This window comes from Rhopalosiphum padi, chromosome 2 (genome assembly GCF_020882245.1).
Source record: "Rhopalosiphum padi isolate XX-2018 chromosome 2, ASM2088224v1, whole genome shotgun sequence".
NCBI classification, from domain to species: Eukaryota; Metazoa; Arthropoda; class Insecta; order Hemiptera; family Aphididae; genus Rhopalosiphum; species Rhopalosiphum padi.
Window position 1 is genome coordinate 29,124,525 of NC_083598.1, and position 22,617 is coordinate 29,147,141.

General features: G+C 26.4%; 2 protein-coding genes and 1 pseudogene across 2 annotated transcripts; 2 read left to right on the top strand and 1 right to left on the bottom strand.

Moving 5' to 3' along the window:
- Nucleotides 1-296: 296 nt before the first annotated feature.
- On the top strand, nucleotides 297-2,020 carry LOC132918930 (zinc finger MYM-type protein 1-like). The gene is made up of 4 exons (XM_060980288.1): nucleotides 297-309; nucleotides 391-942; nucleotides 1,018-1,955; nucleotides 2,000-2,020. Exons 1-4 carry the CDS (start codon nucleotides 297-299, stop codon nucleotides 2,018-2,020), a joined length of 1,524 nt encoding a protein of 507 aa, XP_060836271.1.
- Nucleotides 2,021-2,063: 43 nt separating this feature from the next.
- LOC132923231 (uncharacterized) lies at nucleotides 2,064-3,059 on the top strand (annotated as a pseudogene).
- A 268-nt stretch (nucleotides 3,060-3,327) lies between these two features.
- LOC132921417 (uncharacterized) lies at nucleotides 3,328-12,502 on the bottom strand. Its single transcript, XM_060984438.1, has 2 exons — nucleotides 12,377-12,502; nucleotides 3,328-4,461 (listed from the first exon to the last, which is right to left on the bottom strand). Exons 1-2 carry the CDS (start codon nucleotides 12,398-12,400, stop codon nucleotides 3,994-3,996), a joined length of 492 nt encoding a protein of 163 aa, XP_060840421.1. The 5' UTR covers nucleotides 12,401-12,502; the 3' UTR covers nucleotides 3,328-3,993.
- Nucleotides 12,503-22,617: the final 10,115 nt, after the last annotated feature.

The following is a 22,617-nucleotide window of genomic DNA, read 5'->3' on the forward strand; positions in this document are numbered from 1 at the left end:
AACAATATTGCCTGTGATCTGTGTTGGATATTTGTGTTGAATATTTCAGTGTCATAATGTGATTGTATAAATGAAATATATTTTATAAATATGTTCATATTATAAATATTTAGTTAATAACTGTTGTATGAATTGTAATAATATTAATTAGTAGGTAATTATAATTAGCATTGAGTGTATTAATTGTATATTAAGTGTTCACTGTTAGATTGTTACATAAATATTTATTTGCATTAATAATTAATTCTAACATTTATGTCTAAACATTGTATAATAATAATAATTATTATAACGCTATGTGTACTAACAGTAATAACTAATAAATACATATTGTGAGTATTTTAATCTTTGAATTCACATTTACAATGTATTTTCTTCTAATCTAATTAGATTCACTATGTGACCCTGATGATCCTGTAAACCCAATACCATCTCTTCAGTTAGAACGAAAAGAGCGAATACTTAAAGGGGCATTCCAACCAAAATTAAAAATGTATCCCAGGACACAGTTTGGAAATAGAGCACGGAGTTTCCAAAGTTCCTGGTATGATGATTTTAGCTGGTTAGAATATAGTGTGAAACTTGACAGAGCATTTTGTTTCGTATGTCGGATGTTTAATACAGCTCCAGGGTTAAATGCCGGACAAGTAGACTTTGCTTTTTCACAAAAAGGTTTTAAAAATTGGAGTACTTCTACTACAAAATTTAAAAAACACCAAAATTCAATCTCCCATAATTTTAGCATGACAGCGTATCATAACTTTTCAAATTGTAAACCAATTGATGTTACCTTGGATGAATCTAGATTAGTATCTATTAGTGAAAGAGAAAAGCAGCGTTTGCACAATCGTAACATCATGCATCGATTGATAGATATTACTTTGTGTTTAGCTAAAAGTGGCAAACCATTTAGAGGGCACTTAGAAAAAAGTTCAGATGTGTGTAAGGGTTTATTTTTAGATATTGTGGACATTTAAAAAAAATATGATTTAACTTTGCAAAAACATTTGGAAAAAGGGCCGCAAAATGCTAAGTACTTGAGCAACCATATACAAAATGATTTATTGACTTCTATCAACAATGTAATGAAACGAAGTATTGAAAAAAAAATAAACAATCGCCTCGTCACGATAATGGCCGACGAAACTAGTGACGTGGGACACCATGAACAGATGGCTGTGGCTGTACGCTACTTTGATGAAGATTTATGTAAGCCCGTTGAGCAATTTATTGGTATTCAACGTTTGACTGCAGTAGATGCTAATACAATATTTAATAGCTTAACAAACAAAATTGCGCAGTTAAATATCAATTGGACATCGGTTATAGCTGTATGTTTTGATGGAGCTTCAGCTATGAGTGGAAAATTTAATAGTGTACAGTCTAAAGTCAAAGAAATCAATCCATCTGCAATGTATGTTCACTGCTATGGCCATTGCCTAAATCTGGTATTGGTTGATAGCTTAGGGAATAAAAACCGGGTTGTTTTTGATTTTTTTGGATGTGTCCAGCTAATTTACAGTTTCATTGAAGGGAGTCCAGTGAGGCATGCTGTTTTTGAAAAAATTGTTAATGAAACAAATTCCAGATTGAAAACTCTCAAAACACTTTCAACAACTAGATGGGCATGTCGTGCGGAAGCTGTTACAGCTGTAGAAAAAAACTTTTCTTCTGTTATTCAGTGTCTTGAAGAAATTTCTGAAAACACTAAATATTCAGAGGTGAGGGCTAAAGCAAATGGTCTTATCTGTCAAATGAAAAATTTCAACTTTATTTTTGCATTATATATGTTAAAACCTATATTAATACAAATCCAAATTGTCAGTGCTCAATTACAAGCACCCAACTTGAATTTATTAGATGCAGTATCTATTGTAAATGCATTGAAAAAATCTATTAGTGAGTTAAGAAACGACGAAGATAACTATTCTAAACTTTATGAAAAAGTTCTTACTGTTTGTAATGGATTTAATATTGAGATACCACCTGTGAAAAATAGGAAGATTGCTACAAAAATTGATGATATGAAAACACAACATACCATCTTGGATAAAAAAAGTGAGATGAAATGTCATGTTTACTTCACTGTATTAGATGATTTGTTTAACGGTCTTGAAAATCGATTTAATCAGGAAACATTAAATTTAATTGGTGCAATTGGTCGTAGAACTAAAAACTGAAGAATTTGACATTGAATTAATTTCACGGAAGTTTGTACTTAATAGTGACGAATTAGAAGGGAATTAAGACTTCTACGTTCTTTGCCCGATTTTGTAGCAGGACCATCAAACAAAACAATTCATCAGTGGTTAGAAAAATTATCAATTAGTAAAAATTTTGTTAATGTAAATAAAGCGTTGAAACTTTTTACTACCATTCCTGTGACAAGTTGCTCTTGCGAAAGAGCTTTTTCCAAATTAAGTTTGGTAAAAACAAAATTAAGAAGCCGCATGTCGCAAGAAAGATTAGATGCAATGATGTTGATATTTGTAGAACAAGAACTAGCATCAGAAATAAATTATGACGAAGTAATTGATGAATTTAAACATTTGCATCCTTTTGACCGAAGATTAGAATTATAATAAAGTATTAATTAAATTAGTTATGAAATGCAAAGTTTAAATTATATTTTTACTTATATTGACTATAATATATATATAATATACTATAATATATATTTAATATTATTATTTTACTATTATACTATTATTTTGAGAACTTTGTAGTTATGTAAATGTAATACAATAAAAAAAAATTCTGATTTGTGTGTTTTTGAAGGGAGATAATAAAAATTGAGTTATTTTTAAATATATTGGCATCCCCTGCGCAAAAAGTCTGCGCACGCCTATGAACCTCATAACGATATAGGTTACAATATATCAATATATAATAATTTATTATATATTTATAAATATATTATATGAACAATATAAGTACAAGAACACGCAAATAAAATTTCAATAGACAATTCAGTACTGAATGAATGAAAATATTATTATACAGTGAGTTCCGCTTTATGTGATCACATTGGTACAGAATACTGTGATTCTATTAACCGGTTGATTCCATAAAACATTTTTTTTATTGATAAGTTTATATTTAAATGTATGTTTAAAATTAAATTAAAATAAAATACATTTAAAATAAAGTAAAGAAACTATCTATTTTTGATTGTGCTTGAGAATCTACCAATTTCATTTTCATTTTAGCCTAAAATTAAAAATTCATGTTTAATTAATATAATTTATACATGATTTTTAATTATTTAAAATTAAATAAATAATAATGTATGTACATAGTACCTATAAAGTATAAATTTTGGAACAACTGAAAATTATCGTTATTTATTTTAAATAGCTATATTTTTGAATAGCTCCTTTTAACTTTTTCAAAACAATTCTTGTTTCTTTTTAGTGAAAGTTTGAAATACCATTAAAACGAGAAGAATGTTCTTAAAAATGATTCAAATATCCATTACTTTGTGATTCTAATAAAAGATTAATTTAACATTAGTAACATAATAATAAGATCTGGTTTGGAATTTTCAATTTTGATTCAAATAAATGGTTGATTTTATAAACCAGTGATCACATTAACCGGAACTCAATAGTCAAAATATATATATGAATATTGAATACGTTTATAAATATAGTAACTCGCCTAATAACCTATACTTGTCTTACTTAATATAATAATATATTATACCTATGTATTTTATTATAATTAATAAGTATTATAAAAATAAGCGGTACGAGTAGACAATATACAATTATTATAATATAATATGTGTACATAAAACATAAAATGTGCGGAAAATACTTTAAGATCAATATTCGCACTTTATCTCGTATCTTCTATAGGGATTACAAATATATGTTTTACAACTAACCTATATGCATTAAAAACCACTCGATCGATATTAATAAATTATAGCGATGTATAGGAACGTCAGTGTGAATCATGAATATTTCTCACATCTGCTGTGGAAATACGTCAAAAAATGTCACCGTCCCACTCTTGTCCGGGAGCGACGTAATCGTTGTCGTCGTCTTCGGCGTCGTCGAGGACATTCGGTACCTCGGTCGTGCTAGTCGCGAGAACTCTGTCTGCAACTTCGGTATCTGGTGCAGGCCAGTGTCGATGGACCTGGTCGTCGGAATGCCTATTACCAGTGATTTCACGATTACTATGGGTGCCGTCGTCATAATAATTGTCGTCCGAGTCCGTCCAGTAGTCATCGCCGTCGCCACCATGATCGTGCAAGATGATCGGCTGCAACAGCGAATAGGATATGGTCGGGTCCGTGCCGGGTCTCGGTATCCACAGGTGGTCGAACTCGGACGTGGGCCGGTGTTGGTGTTGTTCGTTGTCAGTGTACACGATGCGCTGTCGGTATGGATGAATCCGAAACAAGCCCAATAGGTCATAGTGCACTACGCATGCCATCGCCACGAGTAATGCCTATGGAACATATACAAATAGAAATACGCACGAATTAATATGTTTGTGTCAACTATGAGTATATCGTGTTGTAATTATTTTATAGCAAAGATCAAGATGCGATCCAAATTTTGATTGTTAACGTTCATTATTAATTCATTACTAAAACAAATAAAGCATTTTTATTGTAATAGTTCTTTATTTATCTATTCCTCTATGTTAAATATTAGAAACTATCGTCTTACAGATTTAAATTATAATTGTTTATTTATTTAAAAAACATTGATTTGTTCCTAGTTAATACATAGGTGTATATTATATAGAGGTATAAAATAATATGTAGGCATGATATATTAGATTTACAAAAAATTATTATTTTTAACAATCCGGAAAGTCGCTCCGCTGTTTATGAGGCACCGAAACTCAAGTGTACTTCGTCCTTAAGTCATTACGGTCACTATAATAGATATGTCAAATAAGAATGATATGATAAATCTTTATGACTTTATGTATGAAATACGAAATAGCGATTCTTAGCGTTAACGGTTGGTCGACAGTCAAATATTTTCATTTTTTTATAATTTTGTTTTTCTTAATTACTTTTACAAGTGCTGAAAAATTCTTCAAAGTTCTAAATTTTAACCCTTAAAAAACTATTGATTTTTGGTAAATTAGTAAATTAATAACTTGTTAAGAACCTCGCATCAAATGTTTAGTCATAAATGCCTAGCAAAGAAATATTATTGGAATTTATAAAAAAATCTAAAAAAAACAAACATTTTTGGTGTCTATTAATGGCTCAAAAAGAGTCAAAATATTTTGAAAACTTTAATTCGTGTAGGAAATTTGAACATAAGAATACATGTGAAAATTAAAAATATTAAGTATCTATGTTTATTCGTTTCTGAGTTAAATACACGGGCGTCGCCCGAGAGCGTCCTGTTAATCATATCGTACCTTTTTAATAGCCCAACTGGGTTCGCGATATTATTGCTAACAATATTTATCTTTATGGATAAAATGCATTGATAACTAATAAATAATATACCACTATAGTCCATATATAGAAATATATAAACAAATGTAAATAAGTTTTACTGAGGATTTTATGTCAATCAAGCCTGATGATGAAAAAAGTAAATCAGTTTATGGATTATCTCGTAGAAAACTATATTGACCCACAGTCAGACGTCCGTCTTCATACATGGGCTTCCATCCCAAATTTAATTCATATTTTTACACACCCCATCCGGACATAATATATTCCTTCTTAGAAATATTAACAAAAATTCAAATAGACACAAATATTTTGATACAAACTTCCAATCATATACCTAAAAAAATTAGATCAGTCAATGAAAAAAATATTATACTTATTGAAGAAAATTTACGAAAATATAAAACTGAACAAATCTCTAGATATGATTATGTGAAAACCATGGCATTGAAAAGTCAACCAAAAAAATAGTTTCAATATTAACCCAACATTTTAAAAATGGATGTAAGCATAAATAATTAAATGAACTTACATAATAATAAACTTTTATAATAAATATAATATTATAATTAAATAACCAAATATTTTTGGGGTGTAAGCCAGTTCACCTCCTCGTGGTGCACCCTGGGTAACTCTAAATGAACTGTGACGCATTTGGGCTACGTCAAAGTAGTGACCTTTTTCTCTTGGGACGAACTCAGGCGAGACCTTATCCAGGACGTATTCGGAACATTAAATAAGGGACATTTTGGGACGCACCCGGGAGTTGCCCAAATACACAAAAAAAAAAAACGATTTTGCGTAAAATTCCCGTTTTCCTTTAATTCTTTGTTTGTGTTTTTCCCAATTATTTTGAAAATACTATGAGTTTTTTATTTTTATTGCTATATAATCAACATCTATGTTCAATTATCTATCTGTAACAACCTTCAAAGTTGAAAATCGAAAAAATTTTTAACTACTACATATAATGTGTATGTAATTACTACGTATATACACACACACCAAACACAAAATATATTATTGTAAAATCAATACATTCATCGCTCAGCTCAGAATCTAAAAATAATAATATCAACAATTAAGCATTGGTAGTAAAATCATCTTGTCAACCTTTTAGTGAAAATAAATAAACTGCACTGTCATAATATATGATATGACTCAACTATTACCATCTGAATTATATTTTTGGAAGTCACGATAATCCTCAAGTTCCAATTTACCCATTTCTTATGGATTTCAATTTATGCTCGATATTCATACTTCAAAGTTCTTAGAAAAGTATTCAGCTCCAAAATAATATGAAATTAATATTGATTGCTGTTTAAAAAAAAAACCATACAAATTCATAACGAAGAAAATTAATGTTGCAGATATCCATTAAATGTATCACTCAGCACTCTATATAATATTATATTTCGATAGTTCACCCCCAGTTTTATTTCCTTTGTTGTAGCACCAATTTCATCGGTTATAATATGGCGGAAGAATATTTTATTTTTAGCTTTATAAACGCACAATGTATATAGTTTATTATAATATATTGTTTTCAGAATTTCCGAATCATACTTTAATTTCGTTTTAAAGAATAGTTGAATAAAGGTAAGATTTAAATATTTATTTAAAAATTATATTTTAGTATTTTACATTAGTATTATAATACTATTGTTATAATTTATATTAATGTATAATATATACCTATATATATTATACAATCAATGGGCTTTATAAACGATCGACCCATTAAATGTACCGAAATTAGAAAAACGAATTTATTGGATGATTAAAAGTGATTTTTCACTCAATTTATAACCTGTGTGTACTCAATTTTACTAATGTTATTATTTTGTAAAATTTCAATAAAATATACAAATATGTATTATATATATATATATTATATAATATGTAAAATAGTTATATTTAATCTCCAATAATGTTATTCAAGTCATTATTGAACTTTTAAAAAGTGATAAGTGCACTTATGGATACTCAAAATAATCCTGTGTACAAGGGAGAACAGTCAACTCCTCCCCTAACAGTTTAGATTTTGTTAATATTATGAAATAAATCACACTTATGACTTTAAAATCTTAAGCTACAATTTTTAAATTAATATTAATTATTGTATACGATATAATTTGTATGATGTAGAATAACATATTGAACACTTGAAATTTGGGTGTGTCCGTATTCTACGCACAAATTGTACGATTTAAAATAAACTATCAACTGTGTATAAAGATTCCAACACTTTATTTTTCATAACTACCTACAATAATTAATAATAAAGTTACAAAAGTAGAACGAGATTTAAAATTATTCAATTAAAATATAATTTATATAAATATACATATACGGTAGGTAAACATTTATGACCCAGGTTAATATGATATTATGTACCTATAGTATAGGTACATATTTAATGGATAATTACGTATATTGTGTATATAAATATAAATTGAAAATTAATTAACGTATATTATTTTATATGAATAATTACGTAGTTGCCAGCTTGTTGATTGGGGTGCATTCCATTTCTAAATCAATGATTTTAATTATAAATATATTTATCGCATAATTATTATGAAGTATTATTATTATAATAATCGCAATTTACAATGAATCAAATTCAAGTAAAATAGTTGGTCTATATTGATTTTAAAACACAAAATACGCTCTATTGATATTAAAAAATTAATTAAAAATTAAACATTTAATGTTAAATATGTAATGGCTTCATTTATTAGTTTATTATTTAAACTATTTTAAAGAAGAACTTTGAAATTTAAAACTACTTAAAATAAACAATTATGAAAAAACAAATTTCATAATATTTGGCGATTTATAATATTAAATTTACAATCTGTGTTAATATAATATAATGAATAAAAAGGCTGACATATACGTGATTGAATGGGTTGTCCAAACTCATATACTACTTCAAAGATATTTTTGTCAAATAACCAACATTCGTTTATTTTTACTTAAAAATTTTTTATTTCAATATATTTTACTTTATATTTCATTTATTTTTTCCAGTAAATACTCAAATGAAAACTAAATCAGCTTCCAACTTTTACAATTAACCCGTGTTTCTAATACTATATAGTATAGAGATGAATATATTAGTTTTACAATGATTTGTGTGTGTTTTTGTTTATGCTTACCTATCATCGTCTTTTAAAGTGACAAAAATATTTCAATACTCAACTTTGATGACTTTTGGTAGAAAATTGAATCCAATCGGTTGCAATTTTAATGAAGTATTTATTTTTCAGGTAGGTAACAATAAGGTATAATTATATTTTTAATATTTATTTTATTATATGCGTTATTGTTGACAAAAAATAGTTCAACATTCCCATATTAATTCATAATAATTACACACAATTCTAATAGAATAATTAATTAATTATATAATAGTATAGATAAATTATAATGCATACTTAGAAATAGAGGTTGACACATCTCTCCGCTCAGAATCGTTTTTCGAATGCAATGATCTAGCTATCATGTCATTCAAATTTAACAGTTGGCACATCCATTACAGTGGTCTACTCAATGACAAGATAGGTACCTCGTAACATATTATGTCGTCTATACACTATATTATAGTAGAGAGACTTTCCATATTTAATTAAAATTGTTAAATATTTTACTAAAATAAAAAATGATTAAATTGTTACAGATAATGGTGGATAAGAGGTTTATTATATTATTATTTTGACTAATGTTCGTGCTTGATGTGAACATAAATTGTAAAGATCTTAGTCGTTTTAGGCGTTCTAGTTATCCCATACCATTATATTACAACGGATTTAATAAATATTTTATTTAAGTAGACTTAATTACACGTATTTCCATTTGGCATTTACCCATTACAATAATAATTTATAATATTATATAGAACACGTTCTACGTCATAAGCGTTGTAAACGTATTGTATATTGTAACATTTCAATGAGGACATTAAGATCATACTCTATGTTATATATATAGCCATATAGGTATAATAATAATATATTGTGTATCAGTATATCACATAATACATTATGTATATGAACTATAATATCATATATCATATATGCAACCATGCAGGTGCCTATTGTGCTTCCGAAAATATAACATTCACCTAAGAGAAAATATAACTGATACATATTACATATATATAGTATGAAGTTCTTTACTTCTAAAGTTATTATTTTGTTCTGGTATAATTACCATAATAATTATAATAGTTTTCGCCTAGTACCGAATACTGATGTTATTTTATTTATTATTTATTTTGTTACAGCTTATAATACTAGTCATAACCCTATCACAGAGATATTATAATGTTATAGTCTGTAGATATTTTAATATTTTATGTACATAAATCTTATAATACATTAATGATATAATGTAATAAAATATGTGAAAAAAATTGTTAAAAAAAATCTAATTGTTGGATATCAAAAAAGTTTATTGAGGTAATCAGAATTTTTTAAATTTTTTAAAATACAATTAAATTAATTTATCATTAGTTTTGATATTAATTGTATAGGAGTTTGTAATTTGCACCAAAATGAATATCTACTAGTAATGGATACTATCGACTACTTCACACTATATTGAATAGTAATTTAACTCGATAGACCCGTCATGAAAGTTCACACATCAATCACGATGAGAAAAAATTATACATTTATAAATGGAACTAATCATGTAAAATAAAGACCAAAGAAATACCATATAAAAAACCTGCCAAATTTATAAGAAATGCAATACAAAGCTTAACAGTTGTCAGTTTCTAATGTTTGCACCACCAAAGACAATTATGATATAAAATATAATAGGTAGTAAAAGGAAAATATTGCCAAAATATCCAGTTCCTATCACTATATGAAGTTCATACATTGCTGTTAGCTATAAATATTAAAACACATAAAGTCAAATCATTTATTTTATAAAATAATTCTGATAAAAACATAATTATATTTTCTTGCCAAACAAATATTGATTTTTTTTTATGTAAAAGTGAAGCAATACATCTTGGTATAGATTGTACGTAAATACTTATGTAAAATAATGGTGTAAACACTTAATTGGCAAGTGAAATAACTACTCAGAATCTATTATTTAATATATTATACTCAAATATCGAAACTTCGATAGTACCTATCTTATAATAATCGATTTTGATTTTGGTGCAAATTCCTATATTTCTTACTTCCTAAGATGGTGCAAGTTACACATGTTGTAAATATTTAGGGTCAATTTTGGTGCAAATTGACTACAGTTGGTTATATAAGGTATCTACTTACTATACTTAACTACTTACATGGGATAAATTAATTATAAATATGTCATAAGTGTGTGTGTAGTGTATGTTTTTATTACCATCGTCAAAGACGTAAATTAAGGGATTTAACGCGTTAACAATAATTAACCAATAACAATATTTCCGATCAAATTAGACTGTATACAATATATTGTATGGAAAATAATCTTAATGTCAATTTTTTCAGGCAATATTTAGAAATATTTTATATTGGTAATGATAACCTTTTTCAGGCATAATAAATAAAAATGTGTTGTAAAATCGATTTATCTAATCAGTACCTACTAGCATTGATTATAAATACTAGTATTTATAATCAATGGTATAACATATAAATATAATATAGTATCTATCTATATTCTGTTAAGACATATAGATGATCGATTTTTCTATGCACTGTACAACGATATTTTAAATTTCTTACCTAATTTTAATAGTTTGTTAAATGTTTGTTTAAAAAAATTATCAACATTGACAAATAGTAGGTAGTTAACACTGAAGTAATTTACTAACCATAGTTGTAAATTTGTAAAAAAAAACTTGATTTTCTACAACATTGTCTGTATTGTCTGTTATCTAATTCCTAGGCATTTACGTTAATTAAATTACATTATTGACGGTAACACACACACACACACACACACACACATATATTACTTATAGTTATATGTTATATCATAACTACTGTGTTAATAATTTACCAGAACCTTGGTAAAGAAAGGGGAAGTGAAGTCACATGCAGAAAACACAAATATAAAACATTAAAGAAATGTAACATTTATTTTATATTGTATACTTTAACTTTGACGGGTGACTACATAATTATTTTTAAAACCGAAATGAAACTTTTAGCTTAGGCTATATTGACATATAATATTATAGGCGTATGATTTTATAAAAACACAAAAACATTAAAAACGTATTTTTATTTCAATTACACTGTGCATAATCTGAAAACAGTTTTCTTGTAATCAATCATTCACACTAATAATGTTTTTATTTTTAAAACAACGACAAACATTATTATTAAAAAATCAACCCACAGTATTCCAACTTTGGTTCAAAGATTTAAAATTACCACTTTTGTATATTATTATTTTTTGAAAACAGTTTTTTAAAATATTGATTGCATATTTTGGAAATGGAATTATAAAGTTTAATACTGTCACCAATATAAAATCATTACATACTTTGCAATAATATGTATATAAAACTATGTCTTACTGTTTGCAATAATATAATGAATACATTATTTATAATTTGACAACATTTTAAATACTTTTTTTATTAATATTATTCAATGTTAAAAAAAAAAATGTAAAATAAAAATGACGAGGTATAAATATAAAGTTGTCGGTAAAAACTGTCGATGAACTAAATAAAAACAATTAATAATCAACTAAAAGTAACTATTATATTTTTCTAATTTCTATACACACGCCACGCGCGGTATAGTAGGCCTAATAACATGTGTTTTTATCTATATGACATTCTGACCATGTTTAACTAAAATGACGCAGTGGTTCTAAAATAAATATTAAGGTTCAGCGTATATTCATTTCAATAGTATAAGTCAAAGCGTCAAAGTTTCAAACTATAAATATAAGATTTTTACTTACCGTCATTATTCCAAATGATATCATGTTTAATTATTTTGTTGATAACACTACTCACATTCGTAAATCTTGAACAAAGTGATTTTTTTTTTTGGTTTTCAATTTTTTTCTGAACAATTTGATTTTCCGTGTTTGTTTAGCTGTCGAGTATGTAGGAATATTGCAGTATTATGAATTGCCATTGCGTACAATTGGGTTTATGGAACGGGAAATTATTATAATATATCCCATGTATATTACACCTGTGTATTTTGTGTTTATTCTTTTGAATAGTCTGCACTATCTTCAAATTTTAACCTGTTTAAGTTATGTGTGCCTACAAAGTAAATAGTTAATAAACTTTTTACATTTAAATTGTATTCAAAATTATATCATCGTCGTCGTAGCATAATTATTAAAAAATTATAAAGTTTAAAAACATATTCAAATAATAATGCATTAATAACATTGTTTTTGAATTTATTATTCAATTAAATTAAAATACATTACATATACCAATAATATTATATTATGAATTAGCTATTTTATACGTGCATGTGTACCGACGAATCAGTTACAGTTAACTAATACGTTTTTTTTATGATAACAATTTAATTAAAAATTAACGAAGAAATATTTTTTAAATATATGGTCTTACTAATTAATAAATACCTGTAAAGTTATTTTATTGTTTTTCAACGAGTTCATTTTTTCAAAATGTATTATTGTACCTACAATTATTTTTTTCATAAAAATATACGCATATTGTCATATTGAAATATAATACATTGTTGGTCTTAATATACTCTTATGTGAGTATAACGATTGACAACATTATTAAATAACAAAAAAACGATCTTTCTGTAGTAAGCAAAATTATTTTTTTTTTATGTGTTATGATTTATGACTATTATGCAAATATTTACTATGTTGGTTCAAGTTATAGGACTATAGGACTAAATGAATCTAATTTCTAATTATTTAAATATATTATCAAACATTATTGAATAAAATTCAAATAGGTAAAGCCATATAAAATAGCCATCCTACGATGTAGAACAGTTATAATTTGTAGTTAACTTCATCAAACCCTCATCAGTTACACCAATGGCTTCTAAATAGTTTTTAGCCACTAACTCGTATGGTTTGGCTAGAAGTGATTTGTTATTATATAGAAAAGATGTGACCAAGTAATTAATTATACGTAATATTATTAAGCACTTTTAGTTATCTGATTACTTGGACGATTCTGTAAGATTAATCCGGATTTAAAAGGCAAATGGATTACGGCCATTGTTTGGTCTACCACAGACTTGAACACTACTAAGGAACCAACATCGCTTTTGGGTTCTTCTTTAGGCATTAATTGCATTTAAATAATCCTGCTAGGTTTACCCAAGTGACGTACACAGTATAGTGAATTAAATGCCAGTAACAGTCTGTCGTCTGCCCACCGATGTATACTGTAACTGTATGTCCGTATACTTAAAGAAATAAGTGGGTGTTGATTGTTAAAAGTATAATAGAACATATATTATTAGACCAAGTGCCGTATTTCAGATTTGTTTTCAACTATAATTACAAAAACATGTTGTTTTGGACAACGAACTTATTGATCTTAGAAATTGAAATTAATACTTAAAAAATATCATATTTAGCCAAATTATTTTACACGTGTCCAATTATAAAAAAATTGTCTTATCATTTATGCATTTTAACCTATAACTTTTGAGGATATATAAATCATTAAGTTACACAATATAATTATTATAATAATTTATTTATACATTTATAATCATAATAATTTTATAAATTTGTCTTCTGCAATCATAGTTTAAATAGGTTTATTTTGTCGTGGTATGTCCAAACCACGGTAGACTATAATCTACCGCGGTACCTATGTCCAAATAACCACAGTAGACTATAATCTACCGTGGTCCAAACTATGATATAATTTTAATAATAACGAAACGATTTTATATTGATCAAAATTATAAATTATTGTTGTTTTTAGATATTAAAGTTGCATAATATGGTTAATGAAATTTTAAAGGGGTTAATATGAATATTTTCCAGTCACAGGCTCACAATGTCATCGAACTTAATTAATACATTTAGCGTTTATGACAATCAATCTAAATGGTTTTTAAAACTGGTATCTGGCCAAAATAGCGAAATAATAATGGCGAAAATAAAAACAACGAATTTTAAAAAAGAACGAAAATATACGATTAGGCATTTAGTTAGTGAAAATAATTTAAAAAAAAACAATTAGGTTAGTGACAAATTATATGCTATGTCACCATTTATAAAGTTATTATTATTATTAGTATTATAATTTGTAATTAACAAATGAAGTCTTTAAGCACAGTCCTTGTACTTTTTTTTCCGTGGTTGTTCTCCAGCATTATACTATTCTCGTTTCAATTCTTCTAAATTTTGAATTTTCTTTATTTCGTCAATACATTTCCATATAGTAGGGTGGTTTCCTCCTAAAGAATGTACAAGCTTCATATTGACGCACTGCTGAACTACAACTGCATTAACTTGTCTTAGCTCAATTATAATACGATTAACAATCTTATCTCGGTATATTTCCAATATTAAAATAGTTATAATAGTAACTAAGATAGCACATTGACGATAACCCGATACGTCCGTGGGTACTGGGTATATATTATTTATAATTTATTGCGCCAGAAATTACAGGTAACAATAATTTTTTTTAAATTATAGTTTTATATGTTTTATATATTATTTGAAAAAGAAATTATAAAAATCTGCAGTTTCATTATTATGCATAATCGCTTATTTTAAAATTTGCTATTTTTATTTTCGCTATTATCAATTCGCGATTTTTATATTCACGGTTAATTGTTTCGCTATTTTGGCCTAGACCCTTTAAAACTTACGGTAAGGTAAATAATATATTTTGATGTAGTAAAAATAAAATTGAAATTGCGTATAAATAATAACAATATACATTATATACCTATATATAATCTATATGGATATTATACCTATTATATACTTAACTATACAATTTTTAATACTATAAATTATACGAACCGAAATTATTTTATTTAAAAGTGGATATACAATCAAGTACTACTGATTCAGTAATCATTAATTTTAAGAAATATTTAAAATTATAAAATTAAGTGCACAACATAAAAATTAAAAATAAAAACGTTATAATTTCAAAAGAACATTTATAAAAATAACCTCATAGGAATTAAAAATGTCATAACTATATTTGAAAAATAGGAATGTTTAAAATTAATTGCAATATTTATGAATTCAATTTCAGTTAAACATTGTCTCTAGGGTGAGTCAACGGCATTATAATTTATACTGAAATATACAATATGACTACAGATTACAGCTACAATAAAATATTTTTTATGTTTACCTGTAAGTGACAAATATTTATTATTCCTATTTTTAGTCAATAAAATTAGTTGAAGTCAAAAACTGTTTTTTAATTAAGAACTTTTTTTTCTGTTTGTACGTATTTCAGTATGATTGTTCCCAAGTATCAATTATTAAAGCATTTTGGTTGTAATTAATTTGTGTAACATAATATTAATGAATCTATGATACGTATTGTAATTTACGGTTTACAAAATAAAATGATCTAATTGGTATTGTAAAACACTTTTAAAGAAAAAAATTTAATTTGAGACATATTTAACACAATTTAATCATAATAACCAGTATTATTATTACAGCTATTAGTGATTTTGAAACTTATCGCTTTTAGCAGTTTATACTAATCATATAATAATGTGTTACATATATCAAATTTAATAATTACAGTAGAACTCCGATTATCCGGACTAATTAATGTCAAAGGTGGTCCGGATAAGCAAATATCCGGATGATTGATATATGACATATCAAAAATTATATAATTATATAATTGTATGAATATATTGTATGTGTGTATTTATTATTAATATGCATGTACTATAAATTAAAATTTGTAACAATAAACAAATAATTTTATTATAATATTTAACTGAAATAGAATAAGCTATAAATACAATAACATATTTTAAAAGAAATTTTTAAGCCATTAAATCTTTTCTCTCGTCCGGTTAATTGGACGTTCGGTTGATAGGCGTTCGGATAATCGGAGTTCTACTGTAATTGTATTTAGTGGATTGTTAAGATGATTTATTTGTTGTGAGACGAAGGGACAAGCTAACTACATAATAATAATTAGAGCACCGGTAAATTAATGATATATCACAGGAGATAGTTACCTAAATTAATTTTTTTAATTTAAAAAAATTAAATACTCTGCATTGAGAATAAAAATGAGTTATTATTAAAAAATTACAATGGGACACTAGCACTGTCTTATATATATTAATTTATATTTGTTCAGAATATTACCACCGATAGTATTTATAGTTTTATATTATGCATATTGTTATGTATAAAGATGTTTGCTGTATTGAAAAATTCTTTTTGACAATAAAAAAATCTTCAACAATTTAGTACAAATCGTTAGTATATATCTAATATAGTACATTAAAAACACATTCAACTTTATAAAATTAATATTTTTAAATGCACTTAAAGACCAATATTTTCTAATACTTAGATTGTTTTATATCATTTAAGGAATATTTTGTAGTGTTACAAACTTCTTATTTCCAAATGAAAACAATCTTTTTTTTAGTATAATATATTATTCAGCAAGTAATTTTTTTTTTTAATGTTAATGTATATCAATGAATACTTGAACTAGGAGTTTATTCTATTAAAAATTATATAGGTAGGTACTATAGATAATAATCCTTAAAAATAATTTTACCAGAAACAAAACATATGTAGTATTTAATTTAAATATTTAGTACTCTGGTACTTATTATTGTAATTTATAGGTACTCAGGCAATTTTTATAAATCATAATATTTTAATATATTTATAATTTCTGTATTTTGGACATGTCTAAAAGATATATTTTAAAAGAATTAACGTTACAAAACCGTACTGAACTCAATATTATGTCCACGAAATCAAATTACATAAAAATATGCAATTATTTGGAGATTATTAAACTGGCATTGAATAGATAACTGAAAAAATAGGCAGTGTAGGGTGTATGATGCTTAAGTTAATTAAACTATTACTTCTTTTTATCAAAGATTTGTGAATATCTTAGTCTAAAATTTTACATCAATATAAATCTAAATTTAAAAAAAAATAATAATAATTTAAATTGTAGTTACTAATATTAAATGCCTACCTTCGACACAAGTAATACTCTTAAGAGGATGCCAGCGTAGTATTTGTTATCTCTCTCTAACCCACGCGCAACATAACAAATTGTACGTTCACAAAAATTACTATAACCATATTAATTTCTCAAATTAGAGTGAAGTGATCTATTATAGAATTTAAAGTTGAGAACATTATCTAGGACATCTCATAAGTGTTTTATTATATTTTTATTTTAAAGTGAGTTATGAGTTTTTAAGATGTATAAACAATTTACAATTTTAAAATACTCATAACTAGCTTTAAAATAAAAATATAATAAAACGCTTATGGGGTGATGGATATTAATAGATAAGATATTAATATGGTTATAGTCATTTTTGTGAACGTAAAATTTGTTATGTTGCGCGTGGGTTAGAGAGATAACAAATACTACGCTGGCATCCTCTTAAAGGAGGTATAGGTAAATTTAAAAATAAATATTGTATTCATTAGTGACGTGTTTAAATTTATCATAGATTTAAGAATAATCGAATAAACGAACTATGATGTATTTTCCAACCTCCTTATTACCATGAACCTAATATCTCTAGTACTTTAAGTTAAACGATTCAAAAACTACGTGTTTTAATTTCAATGTAGATACGTCAACATTCCCAAAATAGTTAATAGTTTAAACGAATTCGTTGTTAAAGAAAAAATGGGGATGAGCATGTTTGGTGAATATATACCATTATAGGTATATACGTACTATATAATAATACCTTTATTTATAGATTCAGCAGTACCTGTGTGTTTTACAGGTGCGAATAATTCGATAATCTCCGTCAACACGATTACAACTGCAGTTTTTTTTGTCGGGACTCGAGTCAAGTCTTTCACTGGCCGTCTGCGGGTAGTAGGGTGTGAAGGGGTAAGTAAACGGAGTGATCCCTCTCGACCTACAATATCTAACTATTGCGACGGTCGGTTGTATAATAATTTATATTAACATTTATCTCGACGGTGCGACGACGTCTTTATTGATGGCCACAAAACGTGATTTCATTGCAACGTGCGGTGCGCCAGTGCAAACATAACAAACAGTGCCGCAAGTATATATACTGCTGCAGGTCGTATACACACTATATATAAGTATACGTGTAAGATGGCGTAAATATATATATATAATAACACTAAACACTCGACTAAGACGACGAGACGGCTTTAATTGTCCGTAAAAAACGAGTATCGACAAACGCAGTTAGACGCGTGCCGGTCACATATATATTACATATAATATACCTACAATATACGTGCTGCACCCATACTATATATATATACGTATACATACAGGGTCGTACCCGCGGCGGACGCGACCAAAGCTGATTGGGATCGGCCGAGGTAACTGTAATGCGTTTCGTCCATTTGTGTAAGACAAACGTTTGAAATACCCTGTGCGTTTATAATATTATATAGACGTCGTCAACGTCACGCCGTTTCCTGCCGGCATTTGCCGCTCGTCGTCGGTGGCCGCCTGTCGCACACGTAAATAATGCGTCGTTTTCCTCGGCGAAAACCCCGCAAAACGACTGACATTTCCTGACCCGGCAAGAGTCGTCGCTGTTTTTTTTTCCGCTTTCATCCCCCGTCCGGCCGCCCGAAAAATGAACAACGTCTCTTTTTTCCGTCATTTTTTTTTCCGCCACGCAAACTTTTCGACATGCCTCGCACACAAACACACATACGCACATATACTCGCGTATTATATAAATTGTGCAGAACGAGTGCGACTTGTATATACGCGGCCTACGGTTTGCAGTCGTCTCGTATAGTTGTTCAACGATCGAGCTCAACACAGTCTTATCTCATGACGTATAGATTTTTTTTTATATATCAGATGCGATTTATATCTGACAGAATCTCATTTATGTACCACGACAAGACGTAGTCTTATATACATTTAAACATATAAAGTGTTATTATTGTAACACACTCTATAGCGTATTAGAACGCTCACTATAAAGTATAAGTTATAACGCGGCGAGACTTGACTGTATCTTAATCTGAAGAAAAATCATACGGGAATTAATCTGCCCGGGCGTTTAACGAATAATTTTGATAGAATTTAAAACAAACGAATAACATTTATGGGGAGGTAAGTTTATATAAATCACATTCCTTTTATGGTATCAGTATAATAAGTTAAAAATGCATCATGCATTTATAAGTGTGTGCATTATAAGTGCATACTTTCTTTAAATTCAGAATACAGGCTCTTTTGACCTGCAGCACCATCCGTTATTTGTACATATCTACGGTACAGTATTTAGAATATAATATAATTGTAATATTGTACAGGTAAATATTATATTTAAAAATTTTTATTTTACACGTAATAAGTGTTAATTTTAATGGTACTGCAAATTTAAAATGATTAACGAAAATAAAAATACATAATATATAGACAGAAAGAAATAAACGTTAGTAAATCATGTAAAAACTGTATAAGTTGATAAAAAAGAATATAAAATAATGTTTAACATGACAAAACTGTTTTATAGATGTATACATAAAATTGTATAAAGTAAGTTCGTACAACTATTACCACATAACTTTAGTATTTTTTTCATCTAATAAGACTTTAAAATAACGAATAACGTGAAACTTAAAAGCAAAAATAGCTATTATACTTGCATGAGTAGACAATTTTTTAACATCTATCTATATGCTTTTTAAACTATATACGTGTCAAATAAACCCTATAATGTAATCGTGATGAAAAAAAATTATGTGTTCCAATAGAATAGAAGATTAAAAATAAATTACAGAACAAGTTTTTTCCATTTCCAAAAAATCGTTACCTATAGAAAAATTTATAAAATTCATCAAATTCTCTGATTATTTAAATAATTTTATAGTTGTTATAAAAATTATGTTCAATTAAAATTTTCAAATTACAAATTATTTCATATAATATCTATAGTATTTTATTTTTTATTTGTTTTTAAATTAAAACATAAATAACGTGTATAGTTACATACATACAACTTTGTACAAATTGGATTAATATTACTTATTCAAGATTATTAATAACTTTTAATAGCATATTATGCTATATGTCAACACCATATTTCATTATAAATAAGCAGTAACATTATGATTATAATTATTATTTAATAAAATTCTTAGAAGAGCGAATTGCGTATTGAATAATAAACAATACATTTTTAAATTGGGCCAAAAAATAGTGTTACAATAATTATCAAAGAAGATTATTCAGATTAGAATATTTATTTATGTTTACACTATACATTACATATATATATTACATAGTAATTCACCAAGCATTGAAGGATGTCCACTCCTTATTTTTTCTTCAATAACGTATATTATATAAATTTTAATTTAAATATAGACAAACATTGTATTTTAAAATTATTGAGATTTTATGTAAGTTCTACCTACTCAAGCCTTTACGAGTGTCCAATGGGAGATAGAAGCTTCTATTTTTAGAACGACAATACCCCCTTTTCTACTGTAAATTATTTAACGGATAATTTTTCAGAAAATATTAATATTTCAATCGAAATACAAACAAGTAGTTTTGAGTTATTTTTGTATTAAGGATTCATGATCCATGATTTTAGGTCATGATAAATGTATTATGCCAATAATATTTATGTAAATTTTTGAATATTTTGAATAGAATAAATAAAATTCTATAGTGTATTGTTATACTTATAAATAAAAGTAAGACTTTTGATAATTTGATGTACGTGATGTGTATTTATTAGTTAATAAATCAAACAGAAAAAAAAATCTATAAATCACTACCTATATATTATGCCCATTGACTTTAACATGATAACCGGATAACTTCAACCGAACCCTCAATCAAAAATAAATATTATTAATACTTCCTCGAGGAAGGTAAATTGTACAACTAATTTTAAGGTAACGTACATTGTAAATATAATTTAAACTAATGGCTTTAGATACAAATGTTACTTTAGTCGATAAAAAAAATATGATTATATACTAAATGAGCTGTTGAAAATTTTTAAAAAATCAAGTTGGATTAGAACTCACAATTTAAAGTTTTGTATAATTAAGTTATATAATTATATATTTTTTTTAAGTATAGAATTAATCATCAATTTTCCATTTCAGTGATTAAATATATTGAGCAATATTACTTTGAAAGTCTGTATTTAACTGATATGTTTTTAATGTTATATTATACGAATAGTAAATATATTTATAATATTATTTTTCTCTGCTTACTTAAAAATTATATTAAAAATATTTTAAAATAATATATCAAATTGTCGTTACCTTTTTTCCTACGTATTTCCGTATGTTAAAAGCTTGATGTATAATATCGTTGCATTTTCGTTATAACCAACATTTACAGTTAATGTAAGTTTGTTTTCATAAATAACTCGAAACAACAGTTCACCAGATACGTGACTGTATTCTTTATTAAAACAGATTTTATAAGTTACTTTTAAATATTTGAACCTTTATGGTGTTTAAGTTTTTCATTTCAACAATTCAGCTGAAAAATGATTAATGTACGTTGTTTTTTTTCTCCATAATCCATCAACGTTCATTTCAATAATAATTGTACATTATAAATTTGGTCATGAATACACGAATCATTTTATATTGTTAATATTTCTCTCACCCACAATGATTATGTATTCAAGAAACAATTAATAAATATACATATATATTATATATAATTAATAAATATATATATATATTATATATAATTAATAAATATATATATATATATTATATATAATTATATAATATATATATATACATTATTGGACGACTCCATATAATATATTGATATACTGTGGTTGGTAGGCATATATATTTTCTTTTTTAGATAAAATATTATTGAAATATTAAAATGCAAATTAAGTGACGTACAGTATGTAATGAATGTAATGAATACTTATCATGATATACAATATATACATACTACCTACCGTTATCATTTAGAATTAAAATGTAATATACTTAGTACGTTTTCATAAATT